The 21286-nt window shown below is 41.8% G+C and overlaps 1 protein-coding gene across 1 annotated transcript; it reads left to right on the forward strand.

Annotated features, from left to right (window-relative positions):
- The first annotated feature begins 261 nt into the window (after positions 1–261).
- On the forward strand, positions 262–2388 carry LOC141649591 (uncharacterized). Its single transcript, XM_074458277.1, has 2 exons — positions 262–275; positions 1836–2388. Exons 1-2 carry the CDS (start codon positions 262–264, stop codon positions 2386–2388), a joined length of 567 nt encoding a protein of 188 aa, XP_074314378.1.
- The last annotated feature ends 18898 nt before the right edge of the window (positions 2389–21286 follow it).

Below are 21286 nucleotides of genomic sequence, written 5' to 3' on the forward strand. Positions count from 1 at the left end.
TACCTTCAATATTTAAAATACGGAGCTGACTAAAATGCTCAAAGTCAGCAGGGTGAGTAAATTTGAAAACAAAGTACGGCTTCATAAATTGGAGCTTAACGACATCACGAGTGGTCCATGAAATATTAATATATTGCTGGACCCTCACCACATCAAAGTGTTTTTGATCTATAAAAAGGCCAGCTAAGGTTTGATTGAAATTAATATATGTGAAATTGACACGAAGGTTTGTGGGTAAATTAATTAAAGAACCGGTCTGATATGGTAAAGCCATGGTAAGAGACAAGGATTTGGGATGAAGGAAGCTAATGAGGGGATAAAGTAAGGATTATTTTATCTTAATTTGTAAGGAGGAGATTAAGCGGTGGGTAAAAGACGAAAAACAACAGAAAAAGCAGTGAGAAGACGGTGGGGGAGATGAAGTGGTAGGGACATATGTGGAGGAGATTGATGGTTATGCAGAAAAAATGTCTGATATTATCTATAAGGATAAGGAGGAGGTTAAAAACTTGGTTTAGTTTATATTTTTTTTTATTTTTTTTTTTGTAAAGGGACTCTCCTAGGAGAGAAAACTCTCAATTTTTAGAGAGAAATATGCCATGGTAGTATTTAATGTTTGTTGGGGTAGAGTTTTACGTTAGCCTTATCTTTATCTCATGCTCCTCCTACAATTCTATGATGACTATAACACCGCTCCTGTTACGAAATATCTTTAGATATTATATGGATGTCCATATATTTTCATATCTTTAGGAGATATTCTATTACCATATTACGATGTACTCTTATACTATATATACCCCTTCATAAGAATAAAGCTGATATACTTTTCTGGCATCTATATTCTCTCTATAACTCTTTATTATTCACAACACGTTATCAGCACGAATCTCTAACCCTAATTTTATTCTCCATAACCGGTACATCCCCTTTGTTCTTATTTGCTTTCTCTCGTAAGTTCAGATCGTAAGGTTGTCATTATATTCCTTAAAACTAATCAGCAAGTCACACTTTGCATGTCGTCACACGTCGTTACACTAATATTATGCATGTTACACTTATGTTGTCAAATGTTTACACATATGCATGTTTAATTTTGTCTTTTGCACCAAATTGATAAGTCACACACTACCTTTAATGCGTTAAATTCTTTTACATTGTTTACGTAATAACTAATAATGATGACCATTAATGCGTTTTAATCGTTTTAAATTGTTTTTTCTTTCAATTTTATTTTATATTTCGAATATCACCAATCGCAAATTATTCTAATTTATCTTATTTTTTTGGTAGTTTAACCATGTCAAATTTGACCAAACTTGATTTCGCGGCCTTGGATATCTTTGGAAGTAATTATTCTGAATGAGTGTTAGATGCCGAGATGTATCTTAAGTCTTATGTCCTTAGCGATGCTATTAAAGTTGAGAATACAGCATCCGAACAAAATAAGGCCAAGGCCATAATTTTTCTCCGTCGTCATCTCCATGAGGGACTCAAATATGAATATTTGACTGTGAAAGATCCTTTGATCTTATGAAAAAATCTGAAAGAAAGGTATGACCATCTTACAACAGTAATTCTTCCTAAAGCAAAATTTGACTGGATTCACCTAAGGTTACAGGATTTCAAATCCGTTATTGAGTATAACTCAACCATGCACATAATCGCTTCACAGTTAACTTTGTGTGGAGAAAAGATATCTGATGCGGATATGTTGGAAAAACATATCAGACCTTTCATAGTTCATAATTGCTCCTGTCGCATCAATATCGCCAAAGAGGTTTTAAAAAATACTCTGAACTAGTTTCATGCTTATTGGTGGCTGAACAAAATAGCAAAATCCTGTTAAAAAACCACCAGTCCCGTCCTACTGGTACTGATCCATTACCAGCAGTGAATGCGGTAGTTTATGGTCCATTCCCTGAAGTGAATGCGACAAGGTATGATAATAATCATAAATATTCGGGTTCCACCAGAAGTGGTGGCTGTGGACGAGGGCGAGGAAATTATCGAGGTGGTAGAGGTGGAAAATTTACAAGTTCATATTCTCACCAAAAGGATGGTCCATATGAGAAGAATGAAAATGGTGTTGAAAATTCATGTCACCGTTGTGGTAGTACAGGTCATTGGGCTCGTACCTGTCGTACGCCTAAACATCTTGTGGATCTCAACCAGCAGTCTCAAAAAAATAACAAAGGGAAGAATATTGAAGCAAATTTTACCGATAAGCATGATAATTTTGAGACAAATTATGTCGATGGTGATAATTATCTATCTCCCAAATCTGGTGAATATTTGGATTTGGATGACTCGGATTTCTTAACTTATGACACTAGTGGAGGAATTGGCCCGGTAATTGAAGATGAAAATGTCCAGAAATTGGACTAAATTTTATTCGTATTAATTATTAAGATATTTGTTTTTCATTCAATTTAGCTATTAGTTTGCTTTCAGATATTGTCAAGTGTGCTTGTTACGTTTATTTTATGGATACTACTAGTAATTTTTCTTTATGATAATTGAATTTAATGTTACACCGTAATCATATCATCAATATTTATTATCTACGCTGTTTAGATATCATGAACTTGTGAAGAAATATAGCCAAGATCATATAATCGTTAGGTTGGTACATAAATAGCTGAATACTCAGAGATCCTAGTAATCATTCGTATTGCTTATGTTTGCCACATGCTTCTTTAATTATTGGTTTAGCAAATGCTAATATATACTATTAACATGGGGTTTTAGTGGATGATCATGAATGTTTGATTGATTGTTTCTTCTTGTATGCTTAATTACTAAATTTTGGCATCATTATCTAACATTATGGACACGACCATCAGTTGCTTATTATGTTTATTCGAGCTTTATATTTATTTTCTTGTTTATTGTTTACTCTATTTATCTTATTATATGTAATTTATTTTATAATATGAAAGCTACACCTGAAGATGTATGCCTCGTGAACGATAAGAGTTTTGTGCAGTTGAATTTCATGCACTAGTAACCTGAAGTTTACGTATAAAACAACTTTATTGTTTGGCATGACCGGCGTAGCCATCCCGGCTCATTAATGATGCGAAAAATCATTGAAAATTAATTTGGTCATTTATTGGAGAACCAAAAGATTCTTCAAATTAGTGATTTTTCATGTGCTACTTGTTCAAAGGGCAAGTTAATTATTAGACCATCACATACAAAGATAGCGAATGAACCCCTTACATTTGTGAAAAGGATACAAGGTATATATCCGCAGTGCACCATTTAGATATTTTATGGTTTTAATTGATGCATCAACTAAATGGTCACATATTTCTTTGTTCATAACTCGCAACCTGGTGTTTGCGAGAATACAAGGGGTCTAAATTGCCTATTTCAACATGGGGGCATGTAATTTTACATAAAGTAGCATTATTTTGCATCAGGCCAACACGTTATTTACTACGGAATACATGAGATTTATTTACAGTCATTTTGACGAGTCAATCTTCCCAACATTAGGGGGAGAAAATAAACAACTGGTAAAAGAGATAAGTTGGAATGAATTATCATTATCTCAGTTAGATGTCTTCACTGGTCTAAAAGGCGTGGTAAAATCCCGTATACTAGTTGTAAATGCTCCGGCAAAATTTAATGTCCCTGAAGGACTTTTACTTGCAAATGAGTCTAAGGCACGCATGAAGTGTGGTAGACCAATTGGTTCCAAAGAAAAACAATCCTCGAATACAAAAAGGAGCAAAAGTTTATGATGGCAATATTGAGGATGAGATAGCTTTTGAAAAGCCCCTTGAAAAGCTTGGAGACATGACTAATGATATTAATCTAAAAGAGATTTAGGTACCTGAAAATAATGATTGTGAAGAGATCTCGATAAATTATGTGATGTCAAGATAAATATGGAACCAAAATAAAATTGACGTCAATAAGTGGTATTTTAGTATTTAATGTAGCGCTTGATATCATGCATGAAAGAAAAATGAGGATCATGAACCAAAGTCTGTTGATCAGTGTAAACATAAAATTTGATTGGCCAAAATGGAAAGATGCTATTGAAGCAGAATTTAAATCATTCCTAAACGGGAAGTGTTTAGGCAAGTAATTAATTCGCACACATAGGGGAATAAAGCCTCCGAGCTAAAAACGGGTATTTGTGCGGAAAAAAAAATGAAAATGGTGAAATAGTTAGATACAATGCTCGTTTAGTTGCACAAGTATACCCGATATATTATTTCTATTAATCTTTAACAGGGTATAATTCTTGTCCCACCCAGAGGCATTGGAATTTACTTCTATATTTTCAAGGTATGTATAATATGGGTTTATACTATTTTATTTAAGGCAGAACATAGTTAGTTGGTTTTGCAGATGCAGAGTTATTGACAACTCGCAGCTGATCGGAAGTGTGTATAGTTATTCATTATGCGATCTACTTCAGAGAAATAAGTCACCAACTATTTTACATGAAGACAATACAGCTTGCATTGCTCAGTTTAAGCAGGATTTATCAAGGATATTTTACAAAGGCACTTCCAAGCAAAGCATTTCAGAAGCTAATCAATCAATTTGGGTTACGTCGTCTCAAAGATGTCAAGCGATGTTTAGATGAGGAGAAGTAAAATACGCATTGCACTCTTTTTTCCTTAGTCATGGTTTTGTCCCACAGGGTTTTCCAGGCAAGGTTTTTAACGAGGCAACACCTAGTGCGTATTACGGAGATTATTGTACTCTTTTCCCTTTATTAGATTTTTGTCCCATAGGGTTTTTCTAGTAGAGGTTTTAACGAGGCATTTTCTCCGATGATGGACATCCACACTACTACAAATACAGGCAACTACAATGGCCCTTTAACAGCGCTTATTCACAAAAATCACCATAAGACGTTGTAGAATGGATGGCGCGAATTTTATCAAACTTAATTACAACGGTTCTGTGTTGTTAACCGTTGATATTGGTTTTAACAACGGGTCATACTTTCAAAACCGTTGTTAATATAAAAACTAATAACAACGGTTGTGTGGACAGCGGGGGCCCACGGGGGCGCTTGGGAGGAAGAGAACAAGCGTTTGCATTTTGTTGGAGTCGCCACCAATTTTTATGGGAAATTGGAACCGTTCGAATACCTTGTGTCATGTCAAGACACAAAGTAGTGATATGAACACTAAGCAATCGTTACCCTTAGCATTCTATGTCTAGAATGACTCTCGTGGATGCCAATGAACACGGATGTTCACAGAGATCTGGAGTAAGGGGTGAGGGTACGTATTAGGAAGCTCTTTTGATCGAACACCTAATCCCGCCCGCCTCGATAGCGGCCTCTACTAATGATTAGGGAAATTGTCTATACTCGATATATCGTCGATTATATGCATGCAATGCAACATCCAAGTTTTAATCCTAACATGTGAGAATTAGACTAAGTCGGTGAACACGTAATTTAACATACAATTAATGTCAAAGTAGGATTTAATGCTCAATTACATGTGAAACATACAAATGACACAAGAAATATGATAAATACAATAAAATAAAATTACAATAATGAAAATTACAATAATTACAATGGATTAAGCGATTTATGTCGAAAATACCTTTAAAACGGATAATTTGAGAAAACGAATAAAAGAGAGAAATAACGAACAAATCAGAAGGTGATAATACGATTAATAGTCAATTATACGTAAGCTAATTAAACTAGGTCAGGCAACAACGGAGTTCAGAGACAGAATTCAACCTGGAACAAAGAAGAGATCGCACCCTCGGAAGAGGCGCGGCAGTCTTTGCGTCATTCAAGGGTGAGTTCTGGCCGTGAAGCGGGCGCAAATCGTTAATATTAATTGGTGATTTTAAGGATTGATTACGATATTTACTCGGATGAAAGTGATTATCAGGTTATTTACATGTGATTGATAGTCATAAAAGCAACAAAACATGGATGAGACGGATGCAAACGAATTATTTACATGGAAGAATGATTGATTAGTGACATGGGTGAATAAAATAGACTAAACATGATGAATTAATGACAAATTAATGACGAATATCATGAATAACAGGTGGAAAATATATCAAGGATCGAATTCCAGAAACCCGATATGAACAAATCGAATTCCTACAACCCGAATTGAATTTAATGACGAAAACCCGCAAATATTGGATTACTTGGGATTTAAGTCGAATTTAATGACGAATTAAACATGTTAATGATGATGATTAATATACATGTGAGATGATAAGCTATTATGTCAAAGAATTAACAGGAACCAAACGAAACAAATAAACACGAACGAATTACAGAGGACGAAGGAAGAAGAAAGGAAGCAGGAACTGCGGCAGCCTCACGAAGAGGCGCAGCAGAATCGCGCTCCTTCAAGAGCGCGCAGCGATTGCTTTGCGTCCTTTCTCGATGGTCTGTCTTCTGGAAAACCGCAAAAAAGAGATTTTAAAGTACGGTTTTAGAAATCAGTTTTAAGAGGTATTTTCGACATAAACCTTACATTAATGATGATACAAAAGTAAAGAACAATAAATAAAAGAGAGATTTACACCCTCAGACTTACATGTTTGACGAAACGAGAAGGACTAAGTTATCGATTAGCGATGCTCGACTCGAACTATAATGCAAATATGAAAGTGCCCTCGTAAGAGGAAAATGATTAGATTAATTAAGTTGATTGATTGTGGAGTTGGTCAAATTGGTCGGTCATGCAAACGAGGTTGGTACTCAGAAGGATCCGAGCTTACGTGGTCGAATGTTCAAGCACGTAGACGCCAAAAAGTAAGAACAAAGGTCTAGAATGCAAAGGGAGAAGAGAAGGGCGGACACTCGCGTGAGAAATATGAGGAGCGAAGGCTCCTATTTATACTAATCACGTGAAGGAATTAGGGTTTCGAAGACTCTTTGGAAGTGAATCTCGGAAAGGTATGAAAAAGATACGAAAATTACGCAGAAAAAGACCTGGGAAGAGGCGCAGCAGCCACTGCGTCTATTGGAAGAGGCGCAGCACTTGCTGCGTCTGTTCCCAAGTGGTTTCCTCCTGCGGAAGAAAGATTTCCGTGTTTAAGTTATGGTAGGACGGAATATTTTGGTTTTCCTTAATATTTTGTATGAATATTACGGGAAATTGTTTACCAAAGGATAAAGATTGTGAAATATTTTAAAATATGGAATAGAAATATCCGGAACATTCCAGAACATTCTGACTCGGGATTTAACGGTTATCAGAAAATAAAGACGGTTTTAGGCCCAGACTCCTAATTTACTCTAATTACTGTCAAAACGACCGTATCGGCACGTAGATGACAACTAAGAGGTAGACATTAATGTTTGAGCAATCGTTTGACGATAAACTTACGAACTGTCACAAATCGTTCCGCGTACCAAACATGCGGCCCAATCATCACCGGGTGGTTTGCGAGAGGTGCAGAAATGAGGTATCTACAGAGCCCCCACTTTGACTGAGGCTTGGACAAGGCGAAAGTCAAAGTATAGCCATCAGTCAATCAAGATTACAACTTGACGACTATGGCGACGCGAGGCGGCTCAAGGGGTCTGAGCCAAGGACCTGTCGTCGGGAACATTTTAGAGTCTGTCGACTATTGGGGAGGGTCGTTTAAAGTCTATTAGACTACGTAAGGAGGCTCGCCATCCATAAGAAGAGACCATACCTGAGACTTCTTTCTCGAGATGCTTCCGGAGGTGCATAGGAGCTAAGGGTGATACCTAAAAGATATATAAGGATTGGTGTTAGGGTATGGGGCCCTAAAGGAAAGCATTGGCGGGAAGGAGGCCCGAATATAAGTTTAAACTAAAGGGTAAATAAGGCTCGAGTTTAGTAACTCTACTGGTTTGGGAACCTATGGAGAACGACATCTTTATCGCACTCCGAGGGGAAACAAGAAATACTGTGAGTAGCAGGACACAGGCAGGAACTGCTGGGAGAAATCTGTTCGTGTTCAGCTTCAAACAAACTTTGGAAGAAATAGGGGCTGATGTTGATCTCCATGTCTCGAGAGGGAAAGTCTATCCGCTTACTCTCGTTGGGGAACATAATCGGGAACTAATCTCCATGTCTCGAGAGGGAAAGTCTATCCGCTTACTCTCGTTGGGGAAATATAATGAAGGCGTGTCGAAACACCCGTGAAGGAATATCTGCTCGTTGTGACAAGCAAAGTCTTGGAAGCAATAAATAACGTGTAATAGTCTGCTGTTGGCTTAGAAATGCGGGCCGGAACGAAAGATAATCGTCAAATGGACCAAAAAGATAAAATAGCATCGGGGAAGAGGCGCACCAAAGATGGACCCACAAATAACGAACTCATAACGAATTTTTGAAAAACTCGTATGGAGGGAACGCTAGGAAGAGGAGCAGCAAGAGATGCGTCTCTTGGAAGAGGCGCAGTGCCTGCTGCGTCTGTTCCCAAGGGTGCATTTTCTGCGTAAAAACGCGATAAACAGAGGGATTGTTTCATTTGTTTCGAAACACAAATCACACAATACTCTCTCAAATCCTAACCATTTCCGCCAAGGTTTGATCCGAAAGCTTGCATTAATCATGACTAATCGAGGTATGCGTCTTATTCTTGCATTAATCTTCTATATTTGCTCAATTTGGATCGAGAAAATTAGGGTTTTCAACCCGATTAATTCGAAAATTTGGGGCTTTTCCCCCAAATGGATTTGCCTTGCGAAATTGGTATTAGAAATGGATAATTGGTAATATAAGGAACATAACCATGTATTTGTTTCAAATTTTCGTTGAGTTTTGAGCATTTGAGTGAATTTGAGACGGTTTCACAGCTAAACCGTAAATTGCTTCGAAAATAGCCTTAGGGTTGTCCATTTGCGATGAAACTTGATATTTGGCATCCTTGGATGATGGGTAAACTTCCTATCATCTCGGAATTTTGGTTCGTGACGGCTTTTTCAGGACACTTTTCTAGGGCATAATCGCCGTTATAACGAAATGCTGCCGAAATTTCGGCTCGAACCCGGAAATAGGCTTCAAATTAGGCTTGACTTGACCCTAATTACCACATGAGTGATCGGGTTTGTGTTAATATGGCCAAAGATGGCGAGAAAAGAGCAATTTCAGGGATTCCGAAGGCTCAAAAATCCCTTAACTAAGGCTCGCCGTCACGTGACGCGGCCTAAATTTGCTTTAATGTTGCAGGTGATGAGGCTTCTACTTCTGGGAGAGCTCCCATGGAGATAGACTCTGACGTGATCGAGGAGGCTTTGGAGCAGGCTTTCACCGCTGCGGTGATGGCTGCCGGGGACGAGGTCCACGAGGAGGAGGCTGTTGAGGAGGAGGAGGAGGCCCCGAGACGGGCCAACGTTGGACGAGGAGGTCGTCAGCTGAGGGGAGCTCCCGCGTGGGCTGAGACCTGGGAGAGTAGGCACCTGCTCTGGGCTGCAGAGGGTCACTTGTCCTACAGGACGGTGAAGAGTTTGGTAAATAGGAATTCACTACTCATCACTCATCTTCTTTCATTCATTTGTTCATATCTCTTCCAATTTTCATTCAAAACTAAAGATAGCTTTTGTTTCAAATCACAATAGGAGGCCGGGAACATTAGGTCGTTCTCGGGTTACACGACAGCGATGGAGTGCTACGAGCGACTGTCGGCGGAGGAACGCGCCATGATCGATCGTGGAGCGTTTGGTGCCTTGATGCAGGCCTGGAGGGATATCGCGAAGAGGAAGCTGCGGGCTAACCTTAGCCTGGTCCGCGCTTTCTTGGACCGATTCTGGGATACGACTCCCACTTTTCACATGCCTTTTGGTGAGGTGGGAGTCACTCTGGAGGACTACGGCATGATTTCTGGTCTGCCGTGTGGGTCTGAAGCTTTGGAGTGGCTGGAGACTGCTATGAGGGCGGACTCGGCCGAGGCTAGGAGGTTGATCGGCTGGAACTTGTCACCGAAGGCTGTCACAGTGCCTGGTTTGGTACCCAGCTCCTACGTTCGAGACTACTTCGCGGGAAAGATCCCGGCGCTGGTGACGATTGATGGGAGGGAGACGGCTCCTCCTCCCTGTACAGCTGAGCAGAGGGCTCGTTTGTGGCTCTAGTGGTTTCTGTCTTCGATTTACCTCGGAGACAAGGGAGAGAGGCTGTCGACGAAGCTTCTTCCCTTCTTTTCTGACCTGAGCTCCCTAGGGCGTTGGGACTGGGTCACTGCTGGTTTTGCGGTCATCATCCGCTTCATGAGGGCCATGGTTCGTCCGGAGTTGATGGAGAAGGGGACTTTTCATGGCGCTGTCGGACCTGGACTACTGTTGGAGGTATGAACCTCCATTCGGACTAAAATCAATTCCTTTCTTTGTCAAATTACGAAAGATCATCATTGACTATCTCGCTTTACAGGCGTGGGTGTACTCCTACTTTCCGGGCCTCGCGCCCAAGAGGACGGAGCCGCTGGAGAAGGCCTATCCCGTGGTGAGGGATTGGGTGATGTGCAGGACGAAGAGCAAGCGTTCTTCTCACGGTGTCTACCGGCGGGACATGAACGCTCTTCAGCTAGACAACGTAAACATCTCACTTATATTCATTTGCTTCTATATTGCTTTTAAATCGATCATAAGAATGATTCCTTGTTTATCTTGTCCCAGTGGGTGCCCAGACCTTGGGCAGAGTACGATGGAGCGCCTTCTTTTGTGGCTAAGGTCCTTCGGCCTAGGAGCTCGAGCCGGCTGCTGTTGAGGACGTCGATGGGTCCTGTGTGGTACTTGGGCGAGCGTTTGGCTCGTCAGTGCTCTCGGGATGTGTTGACGGTTCCCATCGATCCTCCTAGGATGATGTTCAGGGAGCCTTCTGAGGCTGAGAGGGAGGCTGACTTGGCTGGCGCTGGTGGTGACGCCCTCCTTCTTCCTGGCGAGGACTACTCGGCATTCCTCTTCGGGAGGTTGGCGTACTGGCCGGTGGTGGTGAACATCTTTTCTCTCCTTTATTCTTGATTTTAAAAACTACGATGAAAGATCATCGATTAATGAGAAACATTTGACTTTGCAGGAGGTTGAGGCGGCGGGCATCGAACCCCCAGAGTACCCCGAGACCCTCGAGTACACTGACGCGACTGGGAGGACGACGATCTCCGAGCTACGTGACTTTGACGTGGCTATGACGGATGCTGGCCTGGACGACTGGCAACATCTGATTCGGAGGGTGAGCCTCTAATTTGCATAATTTTTCTATAAGAACACACTTGGTTGAACTTATTAAATTATTGAGAACTTCTTTTGAAAATGCAGGTTGCGCCGTCTCGGTTCGTGGCGTTGTGGAGGGTGGCCGACCGGCTGCGAGCTACTGCCATCGAGGCACTTGTCGGCGGTCGAGGTCGTCAGGTATGAACCTTGTGCCTATTTCGTTTTTTTGAATTTTGATTTTCTAACTTTTCCTGTAATTGCTGGAAATGATTGACATGAGCCAATTTTGTTGTTTTGCAGGGGGACCGCGAGCTGGAGCGAGAGTTGGCTCAGTCTCGGGAGGAGACAGCTCGCTTGTTGAGGGAGCTCGAGGTTCGGGACACCGAGATTGCAGCTCTCGTGAGAAGAGTTGCGGAGCTGGAGGGCGACCAGCAGTAGTTTTGTTTTGTTTTTTTGTTGGCCGTATTTTGCACATTTGTACATTTTAGACCTTCATTTTGAACATTTTGGACCTTGTTTGGGGCGAGAGCCCCCAGTTTGTTGTACATTTCCCTTTTTGGTTGTATATAAGATGGCCTGAGTGCCTTTGCTGTTGGGTTGTGTTGCTTGTATCTGCTGGTTAGCTTTGAACAAGTTTGGTAGATGACGGTTTACGCCGTCATGCTGCCGAAATTTACATAGAAATCACGCAAAACATACATTTGTATATACACATGGCCTGAATTAGCGCAAAACGAATGACTCAAAAGCACGCAAAAAAATGCAAAAATTTTGCCGAAAATGACCGGATGGTAGGGAGGGTTACCTCTAAAAAACTAAAAAAATAGAAACCTATAAGTTTAGAAATGAAATGAAAAAAGGAATAAAAGAAATATAAATGAAATAAATATATAAATTTTGAAATGAATTAAGTTAGTATGAAACTTATTTCCTAAAATGAATTATAATGAAAATTATTTCCTAAAATGAAAATGTGCAAGTGTGGTAAAATGGCGAAAATGTCGATGTCGTCTCGAAATGCGTGCCCGCGGAATTAGGAAACACGAAATATGGTAATTTCCACGTATTTACCAAAATAATAACCCGTAGGAATAGGAAATTATTCGTCACGGAATTAGGAAAGATCCAACGCGGAAAATCACAGAAATCAAGCTGAGGAAGAGGCGCAGCATGAGATGCGTCCCTTTGAAGAGGTGCAGCAGGTGCTGTACCTGTTCCCAGGTGGTTCTGTTCTGGCATATTTTTGGAAATAGAAATTAGTATAAATAGAGACGTCGATAGAGCTCTTATTCACACAATTCTTCCGTCGCTTCTTCGTCTTATTACATAAAATTCTCAAAATAATCCCTCATCATGAATACTTTGGAGATTCGCTTAAAAGAATGGACCAACGAATTTTCCAACATGGAGAAATATGATATGGGCGCCTTTAATCTTGGATCATTGTTGAGTTTGAAGCTTATCAAGGTTGTCAAACCATTCTTGGATGCTTGTCTTGATTATTGGGACCCGAATTACCATGTTTTTGCGTTCCCTGGAGGCGATATTTGCCTATTTCCTGAAGAAATTGCTGCGATTGGTGGGTAGGACCCTGAACACTTGCCTGTCATTCCTTCTACTTCGCAAGGGTATAAAAGCAAATTTAGAGACTTGCTTGGGTTGACTAGACTCGAGGTTGACCGTCTAGTGACCTCGAAGGGAGTGCGAATGTTGGACTTTATTGACCGATTCATTAACAGGGCCGACCCCACCGTTTCTTATGTTGCTAGGCGAAGGGCCTTTGGATTTTGCTTGTTGCATGTATATGTCTTCCAAGGGCATGTTGATGAAGACTTGAGAGGTGATCCCCGTCTTCTGGGCCTTGTTGAGCAAATGGAGCTGCGCAGGAGCCCAGCTTGTTTATGTCTAGGGGAGATCCTTTTGGGCTTGGATAATAGGAAAGCCAACCGCGACCTACCGTATTTGGGAAGTCCCGTCATTCTGCATGTAAAAGAACATTTCCTTCCCTTCTTCTTTTTTTCGTTTTTTTTTTCTTTTTCGTTTTTTTTTCTTTTTCTTTTTTTTTTTGTTTTTTTTATGTCTAATACCCGCTTTTGGTAGGTTTGGCTTATGGAACGGCTTCGATTGATCGAGCCCCCAGTTCATGTTCCTTCTTATTATGCTCGTTCAATTGCAATGAGGACCAGGCTTTACATGGTAGACTTCACCTGGGTCTGCAATTATTGGGAGAACAAACTGAAGAGTGATGATGGCCCTTTGATTAGGTGAATTGTACCGTGGTGGCACCTCAAATCTGTCACTAGAGTGTCCTCCTTGGATCCTACTCGATCTGTGCGCATTCCTGGCTTGGAATTTATGGTGTGCATATTCCCGGAAAGACTGATGAGACAGGTTGGACTAAAGCAGACAATCCTGAAGCTCGATACCGTCCCGCAGACTGTCGTGGCGCTTACTACAGAGAGCCGAAGGGAGTGGGCCATTAAATGGGCTCAAAGAAACGTATGGTTCTTGAACTCTTATGCTAATGCTTTATGGGTGTCGGATTCTTATCTACGATGGTGGAAAGCTACTACTCCGGAAGAGTGCGAGAGATTGAGGAAGCGCGAGCCCGTTGACTACAAGGTGCGCGAGGTGGAAAAGGAGAAAGAGAAGCATTTGACTGAGGGAGAGGGAAAAGCCGGGTTTCGAGTTGTTCATCCTTCGAAGAAACCGAAGACCTCTCCTGTCGTGGATAAAGTGATTGACAAGAATGGGAAGTCTAGGCCTCGAGAAAGACCGTTGGTGATTAGGTCCGAAGTGGCGCAAGAGCGTCCGGCTCGAGGTCGTGACAAGAAGTATGACAAGAATGACAAGGGCAAAGGGAAGATGGAAGAATAGCCCGAGTCTTTGCTATTATTTATTATTATATTTATTGTTGTAATAAAAAGGTGGGGTTTTTAGAATCCTAGCCTATTTTTATTTTTATTATGTAGCGTACTATTATTAGAAAATGAATGAAATAAAAAGGTTAAATGGTTATGAAACCGTTGCGATTTTCTATTTATTATTCTTGTCGAATTCCAAATGCAATGCAAATGTCCTTCTATTTACATTTTAAAATGGTGGGTTGTATCCTGTGAAGGATTGCCTACGTATTCATTTAGAAAATGAAATCAAACCCTTGCGCGTAGTTCGAGTAAATGTAAAAGAATAATTGTTCTAAGCAAGAGCTTGTAATGAACTTAGAAAATAAGCATGAGCTTTTACTTACTCTGAAGGTGCAGTTTAATTTATTTGATGAAATGAGGATGACAAATTTGTCAAAATGCAAGAGCAAAGTGACATTAGCTTATTTCAGCTTGGCCAGGGGCCGTTTATTTAGTGCCACAAGAGCGACATGTGAGGTTAAGCGAGGCGCGTTTTTGTTCCTATTCTAGGCATAGTACCGTTTTAGTTGGTCAAGGTTCGTCGGGTTGGAAAACTCATTCCCATCTAAATCTGTGATTCTAACCGCACCCCCTGGGAGTATGGACTTGACTAGAAATGGTCCGGCCCAATTAGGTTTGAATTTTCCTCGTGGGTCGACAGATAAAAGAGCTCTAACCGATTTGAGTACTAAGTCTCCTTCCTTGATGTTTCTTGGCTTAACCCTTTTGTTGAAAGCTCGTTTGATACGTGCTTGATATGTTTGGACATTATGCAAGGCATGTAGCCTACGTTCATCCAGGAGGATGAGTTCTTCATATCTATCCCTCTTCCAATCGGCTTCTGGGATTTGACTTTCGAGTAAAATACGCAAGGATGGTACTCTAGCTCGACTGGTTGTACAGCTTCCATGCTGTAGGTTAAATAGAAAGGAGTAGCCCCAGTGGGTGTCCTAACAGATGTACGATATCCCCACAAAGCAAAGGGTATCTTGCTTGGCCAATCGCGATAGTTGACAATCATTTTCTTGAGGATTGTGACAACGTTTTTGTTTGCCGCCTCTACCGTGCCATTATCTGTGGTCTATAAGGCGAAGAGTGGTGATGTCTAATTTTGTACTTGGCTAGAAACTACTCGGTCTCAGCTTGGAAATGTGATCCATTATCACTACTGATCTCATGTGGGCAACCATATCGACAGATGATGTTGTTTTGTATGAACGTTGCCACATTTTTAGCCGTGAGACTAGTGTAGGAAGCCGCTTCCACCCATTTGGTGAAATAGTCGATTGCCACTAGGATGAAACAGTGGCCTCCTGTTACGGCTGGGGTTATCTTCCCGATTATGTCAATTCCCCAGGCAGAAAATGGCCAAGGAGATGTCATCGTATAGAGCAATGAAGGAGGGACGTGTTGTACATTCCCGAAGATTTGGCAATTGTGGCAATGTCTCACGTATTTGATGCAATCGGATTCCATTGTGGTCCAATAATACCCCAAACGTGTGATTTTCTTTGCCATCATGGTCCCGCTCATGTGAGGACCGCATTCTCCATCGTGGACTTCTTCCATCACTTTTCGTGCCTGTGAATGATCAAGCCAACGTAGGATTACACCAAGAGGTGTTCTTTTGTATAATTCTCCTTGCATGAGAACGTATTGGGAAGCTAGTAGGCGTATAGCACGTTGTCCCCTTTTGTCCATATCAGGTGGATAGGTACCATTGAGCTTGAAATTCAGGATTGCTTGGAACCAGGGTTCCTGCGCGATTTCCTCTTCATCGGTGATTTCGTGGACATAAGCTGTCTCTGACCGTCGTTCGATGCACAAAGGCATTTCCACCATGTCATCTGGCATATTAATCAAAGATGCGAGTTTTGCAAGAGCATCTGCAAATTGATTTTCTTCCCGAGGTAGGTGTAGATATGTCACGTGATCAAAGAATTGGGCAACTTGGTCTATTCTAGCTTGATATGGTGCTAGGCTTTCGCTTCGGACTTTCCAAGATCCCGTAACTTGGTTGATGATCAGGGATGAATCCCCATGTACTCGGAGGTTTTTAATGCCTAAGCTCACTGCCGCTTGTAGTCCAATGAGACAAGCTTCGTATTGTGCAGCGTTATTTGTCACCTCGAAGTCGAGTTTGACAGCGATTGGTGTATGCTCGCCTTCAGGAGAAATGAGCAACACTCCTATTCCAAATCCTCTTAAGTTTGATGCTCCATCAAAGTAAAGGTCCCAGGAGTTTACATCAGTTTGGAGTATATCCTCGTCCGGAAATGACCAAGTGTCTATCGTTTGTGCGTCATTGATGGGATTTTCTGCGAAGAATTCGGCGACAGCGCGACCTTTTATAACTTTCAGAGGCACGTATTTGAGGTCGAATTCTGAGAGTATTAAAGCCCATCTTGCTAGGCGTCCGTTGAGGACAGGTTTCTCGAAGAGGTATTTGACTAGATCCATTTTAGAGTATATTTTGACGGAGTAGCTAAGCATGTAATGGCGTAGCTTCTTCGTTGCCCACACAAGAGCGAGGCATGTCTTTTCAAGTTGTGAGTATTTACACTCGTACTCCAAGAACTTCTTACTAAGGTAGTAGATAGCCCTTTCTTCACTTCCTACAGTTTGAGCTAGCATGGCACCCATGGCTGTTTCGGTTACTATAAGATATAAACCAAGAGGTTGATCTTGTTGAGGTGGCATGAGCACTGGTGGTTTAGCCAATATCTCTTTGATTCGGTCAAATGCCTTTTGACAATCATCATCCCACATGGTGTGGTCTATTATCTTGAGCTTTTTGAAGATAGGTTCGCAAATCATGGTGAGTTTCGATATGAATCGACTTATATATTGCACTTTCCCTAGGAATCCTCTGACTTCTTTTTCTGTTTGAGGTTGTGGCATTTCGATCAGAGCCTTGATCTTGGAAGGGTCTATCTCTATACCTCGTTGGCTAACGACATATCCCAGGAGTTTGCCAGACGTTACTCCTAATGCGCATTTCTGAGGATTAAGCCTCATGTTATACTTTCGTAGTCTTGCGAAAAATTTGCGAAGGTTCGCAATATGCCCCTCTCTATACTTGGACTTGACAATCATGTCGTCTACGTATACCTCAACTTCTTTGTGCATCATGTCATGTAAGAGTGTAGTTGCGGTGCGTTGATATGTAGCTCCGGCGTTGATCAACCCAAACGGCATGACCGTATAGCAATAGGTTCCCCATTGAGTGACAAAGGCGGTCTTATGCATGTCTTCTATGGCCATTTTGATTTGGTTATAGCCCGCATATCCATCCATGTAGGATAGTAATGCGTGGTCTGCAGTATTGTCCACCAATATATCGATGTGGGGTAGAGGGAAGTCATCTTTAGGACTTGCTTTGTTTAAGTCCCTAAAATCAACACAAACATGGATTCTCCCATCCTTTTTGGGTACAGGTACTATGTTGGCTACCCAGTCAGAATACTCGGAAACTTTGATGAACCCGGCTTTGAATTGCTTATCAACTTCTTCCTTAATCTTGAGAGCCCATTCCGTTCTCATTCGTCGAAGCTTCTGTTTTACAGGTTTGAAACCTGGCTTAAACGAGATTCTATGTTCAGCGATATCCCTGTCGATACCTGGCATGTCTTTGTAGGACCAAGTGAAAACGTCTTTGAACTCGTTTAGGAGGTCTATGAAATCAACCCTTTCGGTAGAGCTCAAGGTAGTCCATATCCTAAGTTCTTGGGGTTCTAGTTCGGTTCCTACATTGATGGGTTCGGTGTCCTCTATTACTGGTCCCCCTTCCCCTTCCTATAGTATTTCTTTGGCTACGTAGGGAGGTATTTCGATTGAGTCTGGGTCATCCTCAGTATCATCGTAAACAGAATTGCACTCAAGATAACACAAAGAGTAAGCAGAACCTGATTTATTCATATTAAAGTTTGAGAAAAGTTGAAACAAAGAAGCCATCTGATCTTTGGTCAGTGGCGGAAAAGGGACAGTGGTTGGGACATTTCCCGAACTACTATTACTACTCGAGGCTAAACTAGAAGAAACAAAGGGAGTGGGGATGACGACAGGAGGTGACTCCTTAGTGACTCTTCTAGACTCCGACTCTGACTCCGACTCCGATTCGAACTCATCGTCTTCTGGTTCTCCTTTGAACATCTCTCCTTCTCCAGTGGTGAGCTTTTGATTGTTGGTCCACTTGATTGATTTTCTCCATCCTTTCTGCTGACTCGCGTTAGTTTCTGTGATTAACGCGGTAGGGTTGAAGTGATCGTCCTGAAGTATCATGGTAATGATCTCATCCTGCGCGGCTCTAACGAATCGATCTTCTCCGAACAATAGACTAACAGCTTGTTCGCCTAAGCAAGGTGCTTGACGGGTTTTGACGGTAGGAACCATTTCTGGAGGGATGAAGTAGCAATCGTGAAAGATCTCGATTACGGCTAGCTTCCTCTCGGGATAATGCCAAGGCTCGGGAAATCCGTGAAAGAGTTCTAGACTTCCTTCCTTAACAAAGTACCCATTTAGGGTAGGGAGATAGGGTCGCATTTGGACTCCTACATACTTACGGTTTTGAACTTGAGCAAGCATCTAGAGAACCTCTTCTTTAGTGGGTTTGTACCCTAGTCCAAGTGGTATCCTCTTTAAGTTGCCTTCCTTGTATGGTGCGAAGGTGTTTCTTCGAATAGGGTTCAAAGGCATTCCAGGAAAGTATCCCTGGGATTTGAGTATGTGGTTGACCACCAAGTTGGAGTAGGGATCATAGTATAAGGGTGCCAATTCGCTTTCTATGACACTTATGCTTTGGAAGCCCCCAAGTTCATATACTGGGTCTGCAAGGACTTGATTGTTTGATTTCTTTTCGATTATTGCCTTGATGGGTGACGAAGTGATCGTCACCACTTTGCCATTTAGTGGGATCTTGATCTTCTGATGAAGGGTGGATGTTACCGCTTTGGAAGCGTGAATCCAAGATCTTCCTAGAAGTATGTTGAAGGAAGCTTCAATGTCCACTATTTGGAAGTTAACCTTTCGCTCAATTGGCCCTGTGGCTATGGTTAGGTTAGCAAGTCCTACTACCTTTCGTCGTGTACCGTCATATGCGCGAACACCTTGATTGGTAGAGGTCCAATCCGACTCTTTCATGCCTAATTTGTATGCCGTTTTCAGGGGTATGACGTTGACCGCAGAGCCATCATCTACCAAGGCCATTGGCACATTCTTCTTTAGACAAATGACGGTGATGTAAAGAGCTAAGTTGTGACTAGCGCCAAAAGGTGGCAAATCTTCGTTTGAGAAAGTAATGGGATTACTTAGCTTCGGTGATTCTTGGAAGACCAAGTTGACTACATCTTCGAGTGTCGAGTTATGTGCTACATTTAGCTTGGCCAAAGCTTGCAGTAAAGCTTGGCGATGTGGGAATGAGCTTGGTACTAATTGCCAGGCTGAAAGATCAGCCTTTGTCTTCTGTAATTGCTTGAGCATATGGTCAGTGGAGTCATCTTCGTTATCATTTGGCGTGACAACGTTGGTTGGACCATTTTGAGTAGTGTTTTTATATGGACGCCCCGAACGAGTTAGGTGGTCCACATCTTGGTCTTCACCATTTTGGACTATTTTCTTGACTAGGGAGTTTTCAATGAGGTACTCGTCCTCATCATCATCGGCCCATACTCCATTGATCGTAGCTAGTACCCTCATTTTCATGATTTCATCTTCTAGTCGTACGATTTGGTCGACTAATTTATCAACCACGACGACTATTTCTTGCATAGTAATGTTTTGAGAGAAGATTAGTGGCACATGCTCCTTGGGTGTTGCGTTGGGATCATGTAAAGTTGTCACCACATTTTCTAATTCCCAAACTTATCTATCCACACTCCTTGCCCATGTGATGAAGTTGGAAATGGTAGGGGAGATAGTAGAGTAGAACCCCTCACTCTCGATTGCATGGATCTCATCTTCAATTGGAGAAATGAGGTGTGAACAATTTAAGGTAGATTCGTCACTTGTAATCACTAGAACTCCAAGAGGATTCTGAGTGTTGTTGGGTTTACCTCCCGGCGGTATTGGTAGTCGACCATCTTCAATCATGTCTTGAAGCACATTTTTCAATTTGTAGCATTTTTCTGTGTCATGCCCCTTGGCCCTATGGTACTCACAGTACGAGTTTTCGTCCCAGAATTTGGATTTCTTTTCGGGTTCGGGAGTAGGTCCAATGGGTTGGGGTTTGCCTTGTTTCATTAACCTTTTTAGAGCGTTGGAGTAAGTGTCCCCAAGATTTGTGAATTTCCTTGGTGGGGTACTTTTCTTGGATGGCTCGAGAAGGTTAACTTCATCAGTCTTGCTAGTGGAGCCGTATGAACGACTAGTTGAGCCTTGGTATCCTCGACCTACCGTTTTGGACAAGAGCCCTTTATGGATGTCATCTTCAATCCTTGTCCCTAGTACGGTTAAGTCCTTAAAAGTCTTGATGTTTTGGTATCTCAAATGATTGACATAGATGGGTTTGAGATTATCCACGAACTTCTCCACAAGGGTAGCCTCATCCGGGCGTTCAACTAGTTGGGTACTAGTCTTCCTCCACCTACTTAGGAAGTCGGTGAATCCTTCTTTGTCATTTTGGGTAAGAACCTCTAGAGTGCGCATGTTAACTTGGATCTCAGCATTATCCGCGTATTGCTTAGCAAATTCGATCGCGGCATCTTCCCAAGTAGCGATCTTCTTGTGTTCTAAAGAGTAGAACCATTGTTTTGGGATGGTGTCAAGAGATGAAGGAAAGATCCTTAAGAACATCTCGGGTTTGATGCCTTTGATAGACATGTAATCCTTGAAGGCACGGATGTGGTTCAAAGGGTTTTCGTGCCCCTTGAATTTAGGGATATCCGTCATATTGAAGTTGGTTGGCAATTTGAAGTTGACGGCCTCATACTTGCGATTATTCTCCCTATAAATGTCATCCCCTTTAAGGTACATCAATTGCTCCTCTTAAGTATTAGAGTCTTTTCTCAGCTACAGTTAGTCCCATGGGAGGATTTTCGTCCTTGGATTCACTTGCGAATTTACCTACTACTTCACTTTCGTGAGGAGGCAATCTCCCCTCTACGGCGTAGATCCGACCTTCGATGGTGTCAAGGCGATCATACACTTGGTCTTAAGTAACTTGGATTTGGGCTAGCGCGGCTAGGATTCGATCATTACCATCTTGAAGTTGGTTGAGGTTCGTGTCGCTGGTTCCAGG

The sequence above is a fragment of the Silene latifolia genome, chromosome 3, assembly GCF_048544455.1.
Source record: "Silene latifolia isolate original U9 population chromosome 3, ASM4854445v1, whole genome shotgun sequence".
Taxonomy (NCBI): Eukaryota; Viridiplantae; Streptophyta; class Magnoliopsida; order Caryophyllales; family Caryophyllaceae; genus Silene; species Silene latifolia.